We start from the raw sequence: 20,508 nt of genomic DNA on the forward strand, positions 1-20,508 counted from the left end.
GAAACCAAATATAAGAATTGTTTTTTCCTCCTCATGGCATTTGGAGTACTTGGTATTGGATAGACACAAAGTGGCTGTTTTCTTATCACAGTTAATAAAGAAAACTTGAGCAGATTTAAGTCTTGAATAACCTTGCAATATTTGTTAGAATCTTGTTTCCAATATAACGTCAATTTTATTATTTTTATATCCTCATTCCTCAGGGAAAAATGGCTCTATTTTTAAGAGAGGACTATAAATACAGATTTTCTACAACATACCATGATATTTTCTTTCCATGTCCGTATGATTTGATTTTTAAAGATGATTCTTCCTGAACATGAGAACATTAATTAGAACACATGTATGTATACCTATGTTCATTGCAGCACTATTTACAATATGGAAACAATTCAACCACCAATTGAATAAGTGGATAAATTAAGAAGGTATGGTATATATATATATATATATATATATATATAATGGAATACTACTCAATCATAAAAAAGAAGAAATGTTGCCATTTTTAACAATATAGATCAACATTCAAGGAATTATACGAAGTGAAGTAAGTCCAAAGGGGAAAGACAAAATATATAATTTCACTCATTCGTGGAATACAAAGGAAAGCAAAAGCCATCAAACACACACACACATACACAAAACTTAAGTCTGTCAAGAAAAGATTGGTTACCAATGGGGAAAAAATAGCTTGATGGAAGGCGGTGACTGCACATTTGATATTTGATGGTGGGTACGTGTGAAATACAGAGTTGCTGAGGTGAGAAACTATACACTAGAAACATGTCTATGTTTCAGTATTGTAAACTAATGTTATCTTAATAAAAAGAAAAGAACAACCTTCTTGGTGCTAGTGGACTATCAGAATTCTTCCTGGTACTATCATAATATTGTATGAACTTATTTATTTTCAGAAGAATGCCAACTGATTTTTTCCTGATGAAAAGCAAAAGACTTGCTTAAAATTACCATGAGACTTCTTTTAGTTGGAACATTATAAATAAGCTTGTTATATTTTATAGCATGTCAAACCATAGCTTTAATAGAAAACTACTTTTTGATACACTAAATTAAAAAAACAAGCAACAGGGGTTAGGATCACATTTACTAGCAAATAAGTAACTAGTATTTATGTATTCATGGTCTGATACAATTTCAAAAAGTACTCTTGTCAATAAGAAACTACTCACATACATTGAAAAGCTCTTGAAAGTCACCAAGGATTTAGTTACGTCTGTGAAATTAAAAATGCATTAAATGCTAGACAGCTTTCCAGTTGACTTATAACGAATGAATTGAGAGAATGATCATCAACATTTTCTATCATCAAAGAATATGGAAGATGTTGGAGGAAAAGTGTCAAAAGCTAAGGTAAGAAGGAAAAAAAAATGTATGGCTAGACAAACTATTGAATAGGAAGGGCACTCTGACAGACTCATACACTCAAGTGGACCAATTCATTTTGAATCTCACTCCAAATAGTGATCACTGGCAACATGATAGTTAAGAAGAAAGGGAAAAGAGTCAACACACCCATGAATCCCAATAAATAATCCAATCCAAAAAAATCCAAAGGGCATTTTGAAACAGCACATGTAAAAAATGAGATAGCATTGGGGTTATATTTTGCAGTCATTTGATAACAGTTTCATTGATAATGGAATCTAATCAAAATTATAAAGATCAATCTGAGGGTATAATTTAAACATAAATTAAAAATGGTATTTGACTTTGCCAGTCATAGGTACGATCTCCCTGGATAGCACAAGAGACAGTACAATTAGTCACAACTAATTGTTCTTATACAACATTTTTAGAAGGAACACTTATTAATTGATATTATTACATAAACATTTACAAAACCACTGCACCTATAAATGCAGATACATTGTACACCATCACCCCCCGGTAATTTTCTCAATATAACCACCATATTTAAAGTAGACAATATAAAGTGACACACACAAGCACACACTGAGACTTCTCCCAGTCTGTGCTAAAGAACATACTCTGCCATTTATTTCCTTTAATGATGGAGATGCTCTATCCCCAAATAGGATTGTAATTTGCCTCCAATCCCCAGTCTTCTTGCTAAATCAGATGCATAGTATCTATTTAAATTTACCAAATACGAAGCTAGTGCAGGCAAATACCATTTTACAGAAAACTAATGAAATAATTGATTTTATAAAGCAAAATATATTACGGAAAGTATTTTGCTTTAAAGTCTAAATACACTATTAAATCCATTTAAAGTACTTAATAATAATTCTGTATTTCAAAAGATCAAAAAGATTACTAATATTACTTCTAATTCCAGGAAATTTTATAGTTTCAATTAGATTAAATGAGCAAAATACAAGACAAATATTTTGAACTACAGAAAGTTTTAAAATTAAAACATTACTGTTCATAATTCTGAGAAAACCTGTTAATCAAAATACTTTATTCTGGCTTTTTTTTAAGCTCTAAAGAAACACTTTCTTGTGTAAATGAAGCATGATAATAAAGTCTGTTTCATTTAATAGAGTCATGACTACCTTTTTTTCTAGTTAAGGCACTTCCTAAGTGAAGTGAGTTAAAGTTGTGGCAGATTCTGTTATGGTTCACTTGGATTCATTATTCTTTGAGTCATGTAACTAAATGATCACATAAAATGAAACCAAGGCAGTGCCTGTCAATCAAAAAGAGTTCTGTGCTTTCAGAGATCAAGAATCAAATGCCAAGAAGGAATCATCCTATAAGAGCCCCTAACTCAATTGATGTCACAGCGATTACAGTGAATAAAATGGTGATTCACTAAAATAAGATAACTAAAGCAATTTCTGGAACTCTAATTGTCCATGTATTCTTGAATTCATTGCAATCTAAGTTCTAATATGACACTGTTACTCATATGCCAAACTTCTGAAAAAGAAAACCAAGATATGAAACATCCAGTGACATCCAGATAAAACTAACTGATACTAACCATTCACGCATCATTTTGCCAATAGCATTAAAAAACCAAACAAACCCAACCTCGTCAATGTGACAGCCATTATCCATAAGCCAATGCAGAAACAGACCTTTTCAAACATGAAATACATACACCTGCCGCAAGTTGTAATGGACCTTCCATTGTTGACTTATGCATTCTGCTCTGTTTGTTAGCACTTATTACATCCTGCTGTCAGGAAGGAGTATTTTAAAAAAAAAAAAAACATTTCCCCCTCTAAATATTGCAGCTGCTTCTAAAAAGCAATAAAAGTTGCTGGAGAAATCATATATATACATACATGTAAAATTAGGGAAACAAGCTGCTTTATTGGCCCGATTTAAAATAAGCTTAATCAGTAGGAAAGAAAAATGCTATAAAATACAGCTTGATGAGCAGCTGAAGACAAGAATATACTTTGACACAGTTTTAGAATTCAGGATATTCTCACTCAATGGTGTTTGAATGAGACAAAGGACATTTCTCATCTTAATTTTTCTAAAGCACTAAATGAACAGTGGATTTATGTGGGCAAGATAACCAAAACTAGACACATATGCAAACATTTCTTAAATATGATTCTGAGACTTTAAAGACAGAAAATAAAGGTCTTGCTTCTGTTTAATTCTAATTTATGAAGTTATATCATTTTGGAAGTCCTTTCATAATAAGTCTAGGTTAAAAGGATACTATAAGTCATTAGTAAAATTCAAGTTATGTATAACTGATTGCTAACAACCATCCTCTCATAGGAAGACAAATACAGCATGTGTTTTTCACAGCAAAATTTAAAAGAGAAAATAAAAAAATTACAGATTTAACCAGAAGTATTTGATAAATATAAAAACAACCTTACTTTTGACGGTTGCAGTCCGGGTACAGTTGTAAAGAATAGCCAACTCCCCAAACACTTTTCCTGGACCCATAGTACACAGCTTCACACCTTCCTTTGTAACTTCAACCTTACCATCTAAAAAGGAAAAGGAAAACCCATTACTTTCATTCTCACTCATACTTCATTTCATTTGTTGTATTTCCTTTTTCTTCTTTTAAAATTAAAAAAAAATTATTTTTCACATTATTGCTCATTTTAAATCAATATTTGCTTCCCACACCCCTCAGGTATAGTCACCATATAATTTCCTTCACCAATGCACACCTGTGCCAACACCTCAGTGCCCTGGGTTCCTCCCTCCCTCCCTCTGATCCCTCTCCCTCCCCCTCCCCTGCAGGATGTCTCTGATTTATAATTGTCCGTTTTTGCTTTGTTGTGTTTTGTATTGTTATTAGTTTTTTTACACTGATGTCTTATTTGGTTCCCCTATATTCCTACTGTAAGTGAAACTATCCGATACTTTTCTTTTTCCTTCTGGCTTATTTCACTGAGCATAATTCCTTCTGCTCCATCCATGTTGCTGCAAATGGCATGAGTTTATCTTTTTTGATTGCAGAGTAATATTACATTATGTATATGTACCACATCTCCTTGATCCAGTCATCTATTTTTGAGCATTTGGGTTGTTTTCAGGTTTTACGTATTGTAAACAGTGCTGCAATAAATATAGTGGTACAGGTGTTCTTTTGAATCAATGTTTTTGTGTCCTTTGGGTAGATCCCTAGGAGTGAAATTGCTCGGTCATATGGTAGCTTCATTTTTAGTAGACCGAGGAACCTCCAGACAGCTTTCCATAGTGGTTGGACCAGTTTGCACTCCCACCAGCAATGACAACAAAGTTGTCACCAAAATGCCATGTAAGGACTCAATAAAATATGTAAGTTAAGAAATCCACATGCTTTCTTAAATTAATTGTTGATTAGAAGATTTGAAATGAGACTGAAAGAAGGCACCAGAAAATGATGGAGACAAAAATGTAAACATGACAGTAATCCAAATGCTATATTAAAAACTAAATACCAATGTTGGTATTATTTGGAATCTAAAAGAAAAACTGAGTAAGTGGGTACATTATAGCACATTTTGCACTTGGAGATTCTCATTTTTGTCAGGAAGCTAGTAAGGAAAGGGAAATTACTTTGACTTTGGGGCATTATTTAATTGCATTTCATGGTATCTTTTGTTTTTAAATACTTTATCTGAGTTGGGCAATACTTTTATCTGCTTCACAGTCCTGCAATGTTGACTGTGAGAAAAACAAACTAGAAGGGTTGGGGGATACAGAAGACACTCAGAGTTCTTAGTGTTCCTCAAAGGACTTGGAAAATGAAATGCTATGAAGGAAAAGCTAAGGAAACACCATAAACCGGATATGCCTTGTCTGTAAGAAAGGAAAATACTGCTCTGAGGGAAACAATTTTTTTTTTTTAATCATAGCTGTGAACACTAAGTTTTCCATCAACTAACACAACTAACACAATGAACACTAAGTTTTCCACAACTAACACACACAAAAAGACAATACCATCTATTCTAGACTTAAGTGATGCCTGTAATTCCTCCAAGTTACTTATCCACTGCCCACAGAACGAAAGCCTAATTCTTGGCATAGACTAACGCTGTCAAGATTTTTCAGGCATCAGACCTTCAGGCATTGACATCATAGTTATTCCTATATCTGCTTCCTGTAATATTTATTTTTTTAATTTTGATTTTAAATTCACTTCCTTTTTTAAAATTTATGCGCAAACTCACTTCTGGTTTCCTCTCATTATCCTGAACTTATTTTATTCTTGCCTAATTTTCTTAAGTCTAACTCATTTTTAAAAGATGGGCATAAATAATTACATATATACATGAATAATTAGTGTTGGTAACAGAAGGTTTTATTGCATATTAATTAGAATAGCTAAAAATAAAGGCTTGCTGAAACATTGTGTTTGAGTAATAGAACTCTGGATATAAAACATTTTCTCCAGGTTAAGCTAAACATTACAGATTCAATATATTCACCACAGAAAAATAATGGACCTGATCTGTACTATTTTATAAAAAATGAACAGAAAGATCTATTTTGAAATAAAATTCTACTGAATTACCATTGGTTTACAGTACTATATTTCATGAGAATAGCTTCTCAACTCTATAAGGAATAGACAACACCACCCAAACACCCAAATTTTAGTGCCATTCACACTATCACATTGATTCTCTCTATCCACTCCTCCCACTTTCCTTTCCCTTTACCTCTGGTAACTGCCATATTTTCCATAGTCTAAGGCTTATTTTTATTATATTTTGTTAGTTGATTTTGTCTATTTGCAATTCACATGTGAGACAAACAATCCAGTAATTATCTTTTGCTTTCTGACTGATCGCTTAGCATAATCACTTAAGGTTGCACCCATGTTGTCATACAAGACACAATTTCACCTGTTTAATAGCTGAGTAGTGTTCTATTGACTACACTTACATCACAACTACTTCAACCACTCATCCACTGATAGACATTTAGGTTGTTTCCATGTCTTGGTTATTGTGAATAATGCCGCTATGAACATATGGATGCATGAATCTTTTTGAATTAGTGTTTTCATATTCTTCAATACTTTATAGTGGTATTGGTAATTACATGGTATTTCTATTTCTTTTTAAGGAAAGTTCACTCCATTTTCCACAAAGGCTCCAATTTACATTTCTGTCAACAGTGTAAGGGTTACTTTTGCTTCAAAACTTCACTAGCACTTGTTTTATATAGTCTTTTTGATGTAAACCATTGTCACAGGTGTGAGGTGATATTTCATTGTTATTTTGACTTGCATCTCCCTTATATAAGGTTAAATATTTTTTTGATATGACTATATGTCATCTGTATGTCTTCTCTCAAAAGTCTATAAAAGATTTCTGACAATTTTTTGATTGGGTTGCTTGTTCTTTTGTTGAGTTGTATGATGAATTTGTCTATTTTGAAATATTAACCCCTTTTCAGACATAGAATATACAAGTATCTTCTATTCTGTAGTTGGTCTTTTTGTTTTTGTAGTGGTTCTCTTGCTGTATAAACCCTTTTTAGTTTGATGTAATATCATTTGTTTTCGTTTTTATTTCCCTCTTAGCTAAATCACCAACTCTGCAGTTGATGTCCTGGAGTGTATCATCTGTTTTCTCCCATGTACTTTATGTTTTTCAGGCCTAATATCCAAGTCTCTAAACCATTTTAGTTGTGTATAGTGTTAAATAATACCATGGTTTCATTTTTTCATATGTTACTCTCCAGGTAGCCCAACATCATTTGGTGAAAAGGCTCTCCTTTCTTCCTTGTATGATTTTGGCTACTTTGTTATAATTTAACTGGCTTGATGTATGTTGGCTCTGGGCTCTAAATTCTATTTCATTGGACTAGGCAACTGTTTTTGTAGTAATACCAAGCTGTTCTGAATACTCTCATTTTGTTAAATATTTTGAAGTCCAGGATTATGATACCTCCATTTTTCTCTTTTTTCTCAGAAGTGCTTTGCCTATTCAGGGTCTCTTGTGATTCTGATTTAGAATTATTTGTTGTATTACCTTGAAGAGTGCATTGGAATTTTGATAGGGATTGTGTTATATTTGTAAATTGCTTTAGGTAATATAGCTATTTTAAGAGAGTCTATTCTTCCAATTCATGAATAAATGAAATACCTTTCCATTTCCTGTTTCTTCTTTTTTTTTTTTAAAGATTTATTTTATTCATGCATACAAGAACTGGGGTACAGGCCGATGCACTGAAGGGTGAGAGGATTCACCAGAGACAGAACCAGGAACAGAACAGGCAGACTGACAAAATACACTGCTGAGGAGCATTGGGCTAGAGTAGGTCTGCTGCTCCATGGGGGCAGCTCCGTGGCTGGCCGCCATAGAACCCGCGCTGCAGAGGCTGCGGACAGCTTCACAGCGCTGCATTCAACCGCCTGCACCACCAGGGGAGGCCCTTCTTTAATTTAACAATATGTTATAGTTTTCAGTGCTTAGGTCTTTCACCTCCTTTGTTTAGTTTATTCCTAGGAGTTTTATCCTTTTTGATGCAATTGTAAGTGGGATTATTTCCTTAACTTTTCTTGTCTATAACATATTGAAAGGCAACCGATTTATATTCATTTTGTTTCCTGCCACTTTACTGTACTCATTATTTCTAGTTGTTTTTTTCGTGTGGAGTCTTTAGGACTTTCTATGTATATTATCATGTCTTTTGCAAACAGAAGTCATTTTACTTATTTTTCAACTTACATTCATTTTATATATTTTTTCTTCTCCAGCTGCTCTGACTAGGGCTTCCTGAACTTCGATGAGCAGTCATGGTGAGACTGCTCTCAGATTGTTAAGGGAAAAGCTTTCAATTTTTCATAATAATTATGATGTTAGCTGTGATTTTGTTACATGCAGTCTTTATTACATTGAGCTGTGTTCCATATACTCTTAAGCTAGTGAGTTTTAGACATAAATGTGTTGAATCAAAACAGCATCTTTTGATATTTTTTCCAGGTGGTATACTGAAATGATTTGCATATATTGAGCCATCCTTGCACCCCTAGAGTGAAAACCATTTGGTCGTGATGATGATCCTTTTTTTTTTAAGATATTTATTGAGATCATGTTGATTTACATCACCGTGTATAGCTTAGAGGAGTAAGTTTACACATCTACAATTGCATATTATTTTAAGATTTATTTTTATTTATTTATGCATACAAGAATGGGGGAATGGGGTGGAGGCCAGATGTGCGGGAGGTGAGAGAATTCACCAGAAATAGAGTGGGGAGCAGAATAGGTGGATCTACTGAAATACACTGCTGAGGGGAGCAGCGGGTGAGACAGGGGAGGTCTGCTGTGCCATGTAGGTAGCTCCGTGACCAGGGATCGAACCTATGACACAGTGGCTGGTGATTGTTCAATAGCTGAGACTCCTACTCCTGCAACACCAGGGAGACCCCTGTATATAATTTTACCGCAACCATACCGAAGCCCTAATATTCTTCTGTTAGATCCTCTTCTCCCTTTGTTCCCCATCTAGCACAACCCCCTTCTAAAAACCTTAGTCACCCCTCCTCCTCCTACTCTTCTTCCCCTTCCCTCCTGGATGCCTAGATCTGTGGTCAACTTTCAAAGTTTGTCTTTGTCTAACCTTTTGTTTCTCTATATTACACATCTAAATGAAACCTATCTCTAGTAGTCATTCTTGTTTTTTAATCACTTTTGGCTGCAACCACAATTTATCAGAAATGAAAATAACAACCCTTACCTTTTTCGTGGTGCTATTGGTTTGGAATACCTTACCCCAGTACTTCACTATGAGTCTGCTTGTATTTAGACTTGATGTATGACTTATGTATGCATGACATATATTTTTGATACATTCAGTCATTCAATGTCTTTTGATTGGTGATTTCAGAGCATTCATGCTTATGGTAGTTGATACATGGGGCTTAATTATTTCCATTCTATTTTTTTTCTGGTTGTTTTCAGTTTCTATTCTTTCTTTCCCCATGGGTATCTGTCTGACTTTTCATTTGGCAGATTCTATTTCACTATTTGACTATACAGATACTGCTTTTCTCCACACCCTCCACTTAATATTCATTGTCTTGTATTATTTTTATTTATATATATGGTTCTGTACACCTGTGCTCAAGATTTTGTGTTTTGTTTTCTTTTACTGTAAAATAAAGAACTCCTTTCAACATGTCTTGTGGTGAGCTTCATTAGTTTTTGTCTGGGAACATCTTTATCCCTCCACCATATTTGAAAATAATTTTCAAGGTAGAATTCTTGGTTGATACTCTTTTATCTTTTAGTGTTCTGAACAGGTCATTCCATGCTCAACTAGTCTGTAGATTTCTGTTGATAAGTCTGATAACTTTGTTGATAAGTCTGATAACTTATATGTCACCTGTTCATTCCCCCCCTCCCCACCGCAACCCTGGCAGAGGTTTTAATATTATTTTCTTTATTGGTGATTTTTGATAATTTTGCAATGATATATGTTGATGTAGGTCTTTTGCATTTAGAAATTTGGGTGTTCAATGAGTTCCCTGGACATCTATGGTTAGTTCTTTTCTAGGTTTCAAAGTTTAGCTATTATTTTCTTACTCTCTGCTCTCTTCTTGTTTAAGAATGGAATGTGATATTTGTTAAAGAGTATCTTTTTGTTTCCTGAATATTATTTCCTTCTCCTCTTTTACTTGTGTCATTTGTACATTTTTATCTTCTTTTTTTTTTTCACTGATTATCTTCTTCTACAATTTTAAACCTACTTACTTTACCCCATGGCTACCTTTAGTTCTTTTATTGTATCCCTCAGTTCCAGCATCTGTATTTGAATTTTTTTAAAAAATAGCATAATGTCTTTGATGAGTTTATCTAAGCATTAACAGAAAACTGTTTAAAGATATTACCTGAGTCATAATTTGATCACTTATCCTTCCTCTTATGTGTGGTATGGATGGAAAGTAAGTAATATATGATGGCAGGAATGAACAGGACTAAAAAGAAGGATAGCTACATACATGGCATTAATGGGAATTATTTCAGAGACATTTAAAAATATTCTAACATCTAAAAGCTCAATAAAGTTAATGATATAAAATGTGAATTTGGCTAACTTCATTCACTATGCCACACACCAGTCTTGGAAAAAATTAGAAGTGATTATATATGTAGAAATGATTTTATATACTGTAAGCTTTACTTAAGGAAACCAAGAGTAAGTCAAATTTTTCTACATACACTTAGTTGTCCCTACTGCCACCTAATCCATTTCCTTTAAAGTCTTCATGCTATCTGGAAGCTACTTCCCTTGTCTGAGACCATTTCTTTTTCATTTTGTAGCTACATAGGATTTTTTTTAAATGATTCCACTTATAGAGAAAGTAGGTATGCCTAAGTGTGGCTATTTGGTGTTTAGGGGAGGGATGTGGGGTTAAACAAATAAGGAAAAATCAAGTAGAATGAATATAAAGTATGCTTTGCCAGAGGCTTGTACCAACAGGGAAACAGTCCAGGTTAGAGGATTTATATAATTGTAATTTGCTTTAAGAATATATTTTGATGTATTTACATAAGATCAGCACTGATTAATGTAATTTCCCTAAAGAAATGAAATATATTCATTGGATTTATTCATGACTATTTTAATACTTTAACTTCATTTTTAAATCTTAGATTTCAAATCAAAGAATTTGTTAAAGAGTAGTAGTAGAAAGACATATTCAGAACACACTAGTAAAGTCCTAGACTTTCCTATTACTATTTCTTACAAAGCCCAACAATGAGTAGAGGCTAGAAAAGCTGTCATTTAGGGAACTAATGACAATCCAGAATGTTAGTAATTTATAAATTCTGTTTCTTCCTTTTTATTCATCTTTGCTTTAAAAAAGTAGCATTACAAAGCTTCCCTGACTAGAAAGAAGGAAAATGGAGGTATCACAATCCCAGACTTCTAGCTATACTACAAAGCCATAATAATTAAAACCGCATGGTTAAAACTGGAACAAAAACAGACATATAGGCCAATGGAATCGAATAGAAAACCCAGAAATAAACCCACAGATTTAAGGGCAACTAATTTTTGACAAAGGAGCCAAAAATATGCAAGGAACAAAGACAGTTTGTTCAATAAATGGTGCTGGGAAAACTGGACTGATACAAGCAAAATAATGAAGCTAGACCAATACCTCACACCATGCACAAAAACCAACTTAAAATGGATTAAAGAACTAGACATAAGACCTGAAAACCATAAACTATATAGAAGGAAATATAGGCGAAACACTACATGACATACACCTCGGTAATATCTTTAAAGACACATCACCCAAAGCAGTGATAGTGAAGGCAAAGATAAACAGCCAGGATTATATTAAATTAAAGAGCTTCTGTACAGCAAAAGAGACAGTAACTAAAACACCCCACTGATTGGGAGAAAATTTTTGCACTCCATCCAAGTGATTTGGGACTCACAAAGATCTACAAAAACCTCACGATTCAACAAAAACAAAGTAAACAATCCACTCAAAAAATGGGCAGAAGAACTTAAAAGACATTTCTCCAAAGAGGAAATGCAAATGGCCAACAGGCATATGAAAAAATGTTCAACATACCTCATAATCAGGGAAATGCAAATTAAAACCACAATGGGATACCACCTTACACCAGTAAGAATGGCACATATTAAAAAAACTAGTAACTACAAACGTTGGTGCGGATGTGGTGAAGAAATAAATCCTACACTGCTGGTGGGAATGCAAACTGTTCCTTAGTCTATTAAAAATGGAGCTACTATATGATCCAGCAATTCCACTCCTAGGGATCCACCCAAAGGATACAAAAACTTTAATTCAAAAGAATACATGCACCCCTATCTTTATCACAACACTATTTATAATAGTTAAGACTTGAAATCAACTCATATGCCCAAAACTAGATGACTGGATCAAGAAGATATGGTATATATACACAATGGAATACTATTCAGCCATCAAAAAGATAAGCTAATGCCATTTGCAGCAACATGGATGGAGCTTGAAGGGATTATGCTCAGTGAAATAAGTCAGAAAGAAAAGAAAAATACTGGATGGTTTCACTTATAGAAGGAATATAGGGGATCAAGGAAAAAAACAGTAACAAAAAAACCACAACAAAACAAAAATAAACAGACAACTATAAATCAAAGACATTCTGCTGGGAAGGGGGTGCGAAAGGGATCAAAATGAGGGTAGGAAGAGCAAAAGGGACTATGGTGATGGTGCATGGGTAAAGTGTGGTAGAAATTCTAAGGGGACTACACCTGAGAAAAGAAAGCAAATATTGTAACAAAATAGAATAAATTAAAAAAATAAATAAAAATTGGCATTAGACTGGTATTATTTTTACTCTGACACTATCTCTACCAGGTAAATAAAAGCAAAGCGTTAAGTCATTTGAATTTTGATTTTGTTAATTTTCTTAACTGTTAGCATAAGAGATGTTGAAAAATTGGCTAAAACTAGGCTTAAGTGTTATTTATAGGTTCATTTAGCTCTTAACACTCCTGTCATTAGCATGAAAAATTGAAAGCTGTATCATAGCAACTTGAATGGATTTTTAAATAATTCTACTTCAGGTACCATGTGCCAGTTCTGATCTGTCATGGTTTGAATTCTAAGTCTTAAATCATGCCACCATGAGCAACAATCAATCAACCTCTTGCTTTATGGCACCAAATTCACGTACCACTCTTGGGAATTATAAGTGCTAAGAGATCCATTATTATCATCCATCTTTTTATCTATCTTTTTTTCAGCATGTCCTATAAATAAAGAAGTTGAGTTTACATGGAGACCCAGAATCTCCTAGTTTTGTTTATCTTTATGAGTTTCTCACTAACCTGTGGTTTTGTGCCATAAGGACTTTCATGATAAGGCGAATCAACTTAGAGATTTATTACTGGCAGGCTGAGAGAGAATGACTAGCAATAACCTAATTATGACACTGTGCTTAGTGCCAACAATCTTGGTTGGAATATTCAGGACAACTTGATTGGCCATTAAAGGGAGAATGGTGTTATAACAAAGGTCCCATCTAGATAAGACTTCCAGTGTTTTCCCTTCTCTAATCTATTTAACAATACTTTCATGATTTTGTAGGTTTGAAACCACAGTTTTTCTATTATGTAATTTCTCATAAGGGCTTCCTGTAGCTCCTAGATCTAAAAGGAACATTCAGCATTCTGGTTGTTGAGCTGGGTTGTCTGTCACCAGTATGGATGTATTTCCTCTAAAAGATGAGGCCCACTTAGGGTCTGATTTTTGTTCTTTCAGTTTTACTGAGATATAACTGACATAGTGCTTTTACTTATAGAAAGTAACATCCATCATCTCAAATAGATAGAAAAAATGGAAAATGTTTTCCTTGTAATGAGAAATTTTAGGACTCACTCCCTGCTTTCTTAACAGATGAGGGATATTATTATATCAGACCAGACTTGCAGGTCCTTGTGGATTGGAGGAGCTGTCATCTGTGGAAGAAAGTAGAAATTAATAAGGTTGCTATGAGTTAACTAGAAGGAAAAAATCATCCAGTTCCAAGGTATAAACTATATTCTTATGTATCCTCCTCAAACCTGTACTTCTTGTTAGTCATTTATGTATGTATAATTTAAGCCAGTGTAAGAATGAAAAAGACAACCTCACTGTGAGATGCAAATCTGTTCTTGAATTAAAGAATGGCAGTATTTCATCACCTTACCAGTTTTTCATTTGATTGCTTTCATTTCCAAATGGATATGGTCTCTTTGTATCTAAATTTCTTTCCTTATAAGAATTGTTAACACTTTACATGATTACTCTTAATGCCTGAAAGTCAAACTTTGGCCATTGAATAAAAGGCTGTGACAAATTGCCCTGTTAAATTCTTACCCATTTCTAGCTTGCTATACATTTTGCTTACTAGTTTTTCACCGGACATTTATATAGCAGGAATTTTCCTAACCTATCTTTGAAGTTTCTTTGATCATCTGCTTTGTATAATACTTCAGCTAGAATCAAAGTTCCCACTCAAAGAAGTCACTTTTCTCTGACATTAACATGGCAATAATTCTTCCAGGGAGCATTAAAGTACTAGTTTTCCAAATGGAATATAACAGAATCTGAGATTGACGTTGAAACTGCCACAGTAAAGATTTTTGTTTCTTCTTGAATTAGGCAAATGTGATTTCCCTTCTGGTCACGATTGTTATAAAAACACTTGCCACAATTTTTTGACTATATTACATTACAGAAGTCTACAATATAGATTGAATAGAAAACAAAGTCATCACAGTTATCCCTGAGAGAATAAAAACAAATGAGGTATCAAAAACTAAAAATCTTTAGACAATTATAAATCAGAGACGTCCTGCAGGGGAGGAGGCTGGAGAAGGATCAGAGGGAGGGAGAAAGGAGCACAGGGGACTGAGGTGATGGTGCACGGGTGCATTGGTGAAGGAAATCTATGGGGACTACACCTAGGGGTGTAGTCTACACCCCTACACCTATGGGGACCACCCATCTAGGGGTGGGGGGAAGCAATATTATTTAAAAATGAACAATGATGTAAAAAAATAATTATTACTAAAACCCAAAAAACTATAACAAAAAATCTTACAAATAGGTTAACATGCATATTAACATACCTAAACTTCATTTTTTCTTGGTTTCTAGCTCTTGGTTTCTAACTCTGAAAACATATCCATAAATGAAACAAATTAGAGAAAGCAGGTGGAAATGTTAACTACTTGATGTAGAGAATCATCTGAATCATCAAATGGTCCGCAATGAGCAACTTACATTACAGCTCTTTGTCCTTGAAGAATCTGAAGCAGAACATACTTAAGCCTACTGTAAATGGGTTGACCATTTATCTGACATGAACTAGATTGTGGAAGAATGTTGAGGTATCATGATTCTATAAACTATATTAAAATCCTAGCATTTTAAAGTACACCAAAAGTAATGATACGTATGCATGCACTGATTCCAATGTCTAGTAATAAGACAGGGAAATGTGGGCAGAGATATGCATTCCTAGGAAATGAAAGGAATATAGTCCCTGAGTAAATGAGAGAACAGATCATTAAATTGCATTAATTAAGTCTAGTTTATTAAGCTTAATTCCAGCCATGTATAATAATTCTTGCTGTATTATTCTGAAAATACACAAATGCCTTCAATTAGCCTAAACAATTATTAGCTATTTCTGGAGATCCTTAGAGACATGCAAATGGCAAAAATACTGCTATCATTGTCAAACTTGTGGACACTCAAATGAATTTTTTTTTTGTTATATTCTAATATTAAGCTTGGGAGAGTGTGTGATACAATGCAATGCTTCTCAGCTGGGAGTGCTTTTGTCCCCAGAGAATATTTGAAAATGCGGGCCTCCCCAGAGGTGCAGCAGGTTGAGCACAGCACTGTGAAGCTGTCCAGAGCCTCTGCAGTGCGGGTTCAATTCCCGGCAGGCCAGGGAGAAACCCACATGGCATGGCAGACCTCTTCTGTCTCGCCTGCTGCTCCCCTCAGCAGTGTCTTTGGTCCGTCTGCCTGTTCTGCTCCCCGCTCTCTCTGGTGCAATTCTCTCATCCTCCCGCACCTCTGGTCTGTACCCCAGTTCTTGTATAAATAAATAAAATCTTTTAAAAAAAAGAGAAAATAATATTTGAAAATGCCTGGAGACTTTTTTTGGTTGTTATCTCAACAATAGGTTGGAAGTTCTTCTGGCCATCTAGTGGTTTGAGGGATGCTGCTAAACATCCTTCAATGCACAGGACTGGCCCCACAACAAAGCATTTTTCAGTCCAAACCATGAGTAATGTTGAAGTTGAGAAGTTGATATAGAGTAAATCCATACATGTGCACAGTAGCCTATGTGCAGCAGAGGAGGGCAGAGCACAATGGACTATGGTGGAGGATTATGGGTACTTTGGTGATGGGAGAGTCACAGTGACCATATCTGAGTGGAGAAATACTAAACTGTTGGGCCTCTCTGGTGGTGCAAGGGGTTAAGTCACAGCACAATGAAGCTATCTGCAGCCACTGCAGCATGAGTTCAATTCTCAGCCAGGGAGCTGACCCACATGGCACAGCAGACCTCTCCTGTCTTGCCTGCTGCTCCCCTCAGCGGTGTATTTCAGTCAATCCTCCTCCTCTGTTCTCCACTCTGTCTCTGGTGAATCCTCTCACTCCCGACAACTCTGGCCTGTACCCCAGCCCTTGTATGCATAAATAAATAAATCTTTAAAAAAATATTCTTATAGGATATTTTAAGGAAGTAGAGGCAAGTCCCAAGGTTTTGACTCATAAAATTCAGGAGTGGAAAAGAACAGGATAATAAATGAGCAGAGGAGTAAAGAGAGAAAGGTGATGGGCAAGACACCAGGATCACAGAGGAAGTGGCTGGTAGGGAGCCTCATGTTTAAGAGTCCAGAGGATTTTAAGTAAGAGAAGATGTCTCATGTACAATGTTCCATAGTTTGTTGCCAGAATCAGTGTTCTACTTCTCTCCAAATTAGTCAGCTGTACACTAATTTGTGTGAAGGGTTTGGAGGAAGATAAACACATGAGGCGAGGATATGAAGAATGAATGGTAGTGGGGAGTTTTGGAGCCAGATTTCATGGAATTATGATGCAATTTGTATGATTCTGAGAAACAAAATGCTCAAGAAATTGCAGATATTTAAGGGGTGGAGGTGGCACAAGCCTTTTCATGAATGATTCACATGGTTACTTTATCAAATTTCACCTCAAGGCAGCAAAGCTAGAACGTTGTTTCAGAGAGTTTATCTCCTTTTTCTAAATCTATTTCATGTTTTTGTTTAGCTTTGTATTAGTTCTTAGGAGATGAAAGAATCAACATTGCTATCAGAAGTTCTAGCTAAACTTTTGTTCTGGATCTCATTGCTCGTGACACATGGGACCTTTTTAGAACTCAGGTTCAGCATCACTATGACAAAAATAATAGCTGCTTACTTCACAGAATTAATACATGAAAATATGGGAAAGAACTTGGTATTTAATGAAGCTGTCTACAATATATCAGTATATACTTACTAATTGAATCATTTAATTCCTGTAATGTCTGGTTGTAAATAGCAGGGGCTTAGTAAATATTCACTGAGGAAGAAATGGGAATGTTAGTGAAAATGACCACTACTGTTGGCAATACTGAGGATTTCATTGTAATTATATTGTCTATATAGTCCAAAAGAAAAAACAAAATTAAATGTCAACTTCCCACTTAATTTATAAAGGTATTGCTGTACAATGACTTATTTGATTCAGAAGTACATTTTTCAGTGAGGATTTTTTTTGATAGTTTAAACTATCTTCACTTGAGATGACATACATATTTTCCCCTTAACATGAGGTTAGGATTCCACAGACCATAGAGCAAGCACTTACCTACTTTCACAGTTCTGTTTTGTTTTGTTTTAAGATTTTATTTATTTATTTAAAATTTATTTATTTTTATACAAGAGCTGGGGTATAGGCCAGTGGTGCGGGAGGGTGAGAGGACTCACTAGAGACAGAGCGGCAAACAGAACAGGCAGACAGACCGAAATACACTGCTGAGGGGAACAGTGGTTGCGACAGGAGAGGTCTGCAAAGCCCTGGCCAGCCGGGGATTGAACCTGTGCTGCAGAGGCTGTAGACAGCTTCCCAGCATTGTGCTCAACCTGCTGCGCCACTGGGGAGGCCCAGATTTTATTTATTTATTTTTGCATAGAAGAACTGAGGAACAGGCCAGAGGTGGGGCAGTGAGGAGATTCACCAGAGATAATGGGGAGCAGAGCAGGCAGATCTACTGAAACACACTGATGAGAGGAGAAGCAAGCAAAATAGGAGACATCTGCTGTGCCATGTGGGTTAGCTCCCTGGCTAGGGATCGAACTCAGGCCATCACAGTTGGCCTTTGTGGTGGTAGCACTGAGATTTCAGTTAGGCCATCACAAAGTAGGGAGGATCCTACTTTCACAGTTTATAAAAAAGCAGAAAACATAGCAAAAACAAACATACACTTTGTACAATATACTGAATAGCTAGAGAAAGATGAAAAAGACAGCTTTCAAACTTACTCTCTCAAAAGTAGTTGTACAAATGGCCTGGGGCAAGTTGAGAATGAGAGGATTTGGTTTGAAAGTTACTGTTGACATGAAGACAAGCTTTGTCCTCCTATACTACTGAAAACAAAATAAGGTGGAATCAATGTATTAACAAAAGAAGCTGAAGGTGGAAAAATACTGCCAAATAATCCTCCAGCTGGTAGTCAGGGAAAATGGCAGAGGAAAGTATTGGATAAAAAAGGGCATCAACATTTGGCAAATGGGTAAGCAAATGTGGAACACTATTCAGTCATAACAAGAATAAAGTATTGCTACATAATAGATACAGTCTAAGTGAAAGCAGTCACAAGGACCACTTACTATGATTCAATTTATCTTCAAAGTACATAATAGACAAATTTAGATAGAGAAAATAGATAAAAGGCTGTCTTGGATTAGATAGGATGGAGGGATTAGGGTGTGAGAGATTTGGGGTACAGGGCTTCTTTTGGGAGCAATAAAAATGTTCTAAATATGCCTGTGGTATATATATATATAACATTCCATAGAATTGAACACCTTAAATGAGCAAACTGCATGGGATGTGAATTAAATCTCAATATTACTATTAAAAATGAGGATTTAGCACAGGGACATAGTAACTGCTCAATTATTAGATTAGCCACTGCCATTCACAGTATCCTATTGTCCTTTATGGAAAGGTTTAGGAATCAGATGCTTTGGTTTTCCACTTTTCCTCAAATTACATCTCTTCTACTTTCTTTAGAACATTCAATACTTTTTTTTACCATGTGTGACCTCATTTTCTTTCCATAATTACCAATCATTTCTTCTCAACTTCACTCAATGAATAAGGATGAAAAGATATTCTTAGTTACGCAAAAATGACTAAGTATTTCTTACTATTAGCATATTTAACCTACCTAATTATATTTCTTAACTAAAACTATACCTTCATTCCTTGTTCACAAATGACAACTTTTCCTCAACTGATCCTTTGCTACCCAAATAAACAAAGAGAAAAGAATCATCTTCCTCTAGGATGTGCTGATAAAATGTTTCCCTATTAAGAAGTTCACACCAGTTTCTCTGGAGTTAAAATCAAATTACACTGCGTGTCTAATCTTCCCATAAACTGGGAGCTTCCTAAATTTATCTAAGCCTGAATTTTCATCTCTTAAATTTTTATTCAAACTTTATGGTCTAGTTCAAGAATTCTTATCCTAGTAGAATTCTGGCTTTGTGAAACACACACACACACACACACACACACAACTTCCAACTTACATTTGAAATGTAGCATTTTAAATCGACAACCCACATTAGTTTAACCATACTTGACACAGTAAACCAACAGAAATCACATTTTCTTATTATGTGACAGCTGTTGCAATTTTCTTTAAATATTATTATGCTTATCACTTCTTCAAACTCATTATTGTGATTAAACACACTGTTAGATCTTAATATTTCATGTGTTAATGAAGAATGTATGTTTCAATGAATCATACATTTTTATTATGTTAGTTATTGATTTTTTGCATAACTGACTTCCTTTGTAATCTAAAGTTGTCAATTGTCTGCAATTAAAGTATTATGAAATGAGGTCCTTAATCTTCAGAGTTCTGTGGGAGTACCAGCACAAAAAAAGATTAAGAGCAACTGAGTAAATGAATAAATGTCTAATATACACAAAATATTTAACTTTTCTTGATCATTAATTTGTCATTCAGACTTTCAAGGTTTTACTACAGTAAAAGTCCAACCTAAAAAAAAAAAAGATAAAGATCCCTTTTTTCCACCTGTTGAAATACCTGCCTTCTTGCCTTCCTTCTACCTATTACCTCCAACTCAACCTCATCATAAAGTCTTCCTTAGGTCAGTCTAGGAAATCTCACCCTTTCCAGCACACTGATAAAACTCTGCCATATAAAGAGATACATAGCTCCAACTGCTTATTCAAGATGTCTTCAAAATTTCCATACAAGTTCCTTTGTGTTTGTTCCCTCTTTTAAACTGAAT

General features: G+C 34.8%; 1 protein-coding gene across 3 annotated transcripts in view; it reads right to left on the reverse strand.

Annotated features, from left to right (window-relative positions):
* Positions 1-20,508, reverse strand: part of PRKG1 (protein kinase cGMP-dependent 1) — a 1,331,556-nt gene that overhangs the window by 820,091 nt on the left and 490,957 nt on the right. For all 3 annotated transcript variants that reach the window (XM_054690463.1, XM_054690462.1, XM_054690464.1), the window contains one exon: positions 3,837-3,950. In XM_054690463.1, the coding sequence (XP_054546438.1) occupies positions 3,837-3,950 (114 nt within the window). The remainder of the gene's footprint in view (positions 1-3,836; positions 3,951-20,508) is intronic.

The sequence above is a fragment of the Talpa occidentalis genome, unplaced genomic scaffold (assembly GCF_014898055.3).
Source record: "Talpa occidentalis isolate TD23 unplaced genomic scaffold, MPIMG_talOcc4v2.1 talOcc4.8, whole genome shotgun sequence".
Lineage (NCBI taxonomy): Eukaryota > Metazoa > Chordata > Mammalia > Eulipotyphla > Talpidae > Talpa > Talpa occidentalis.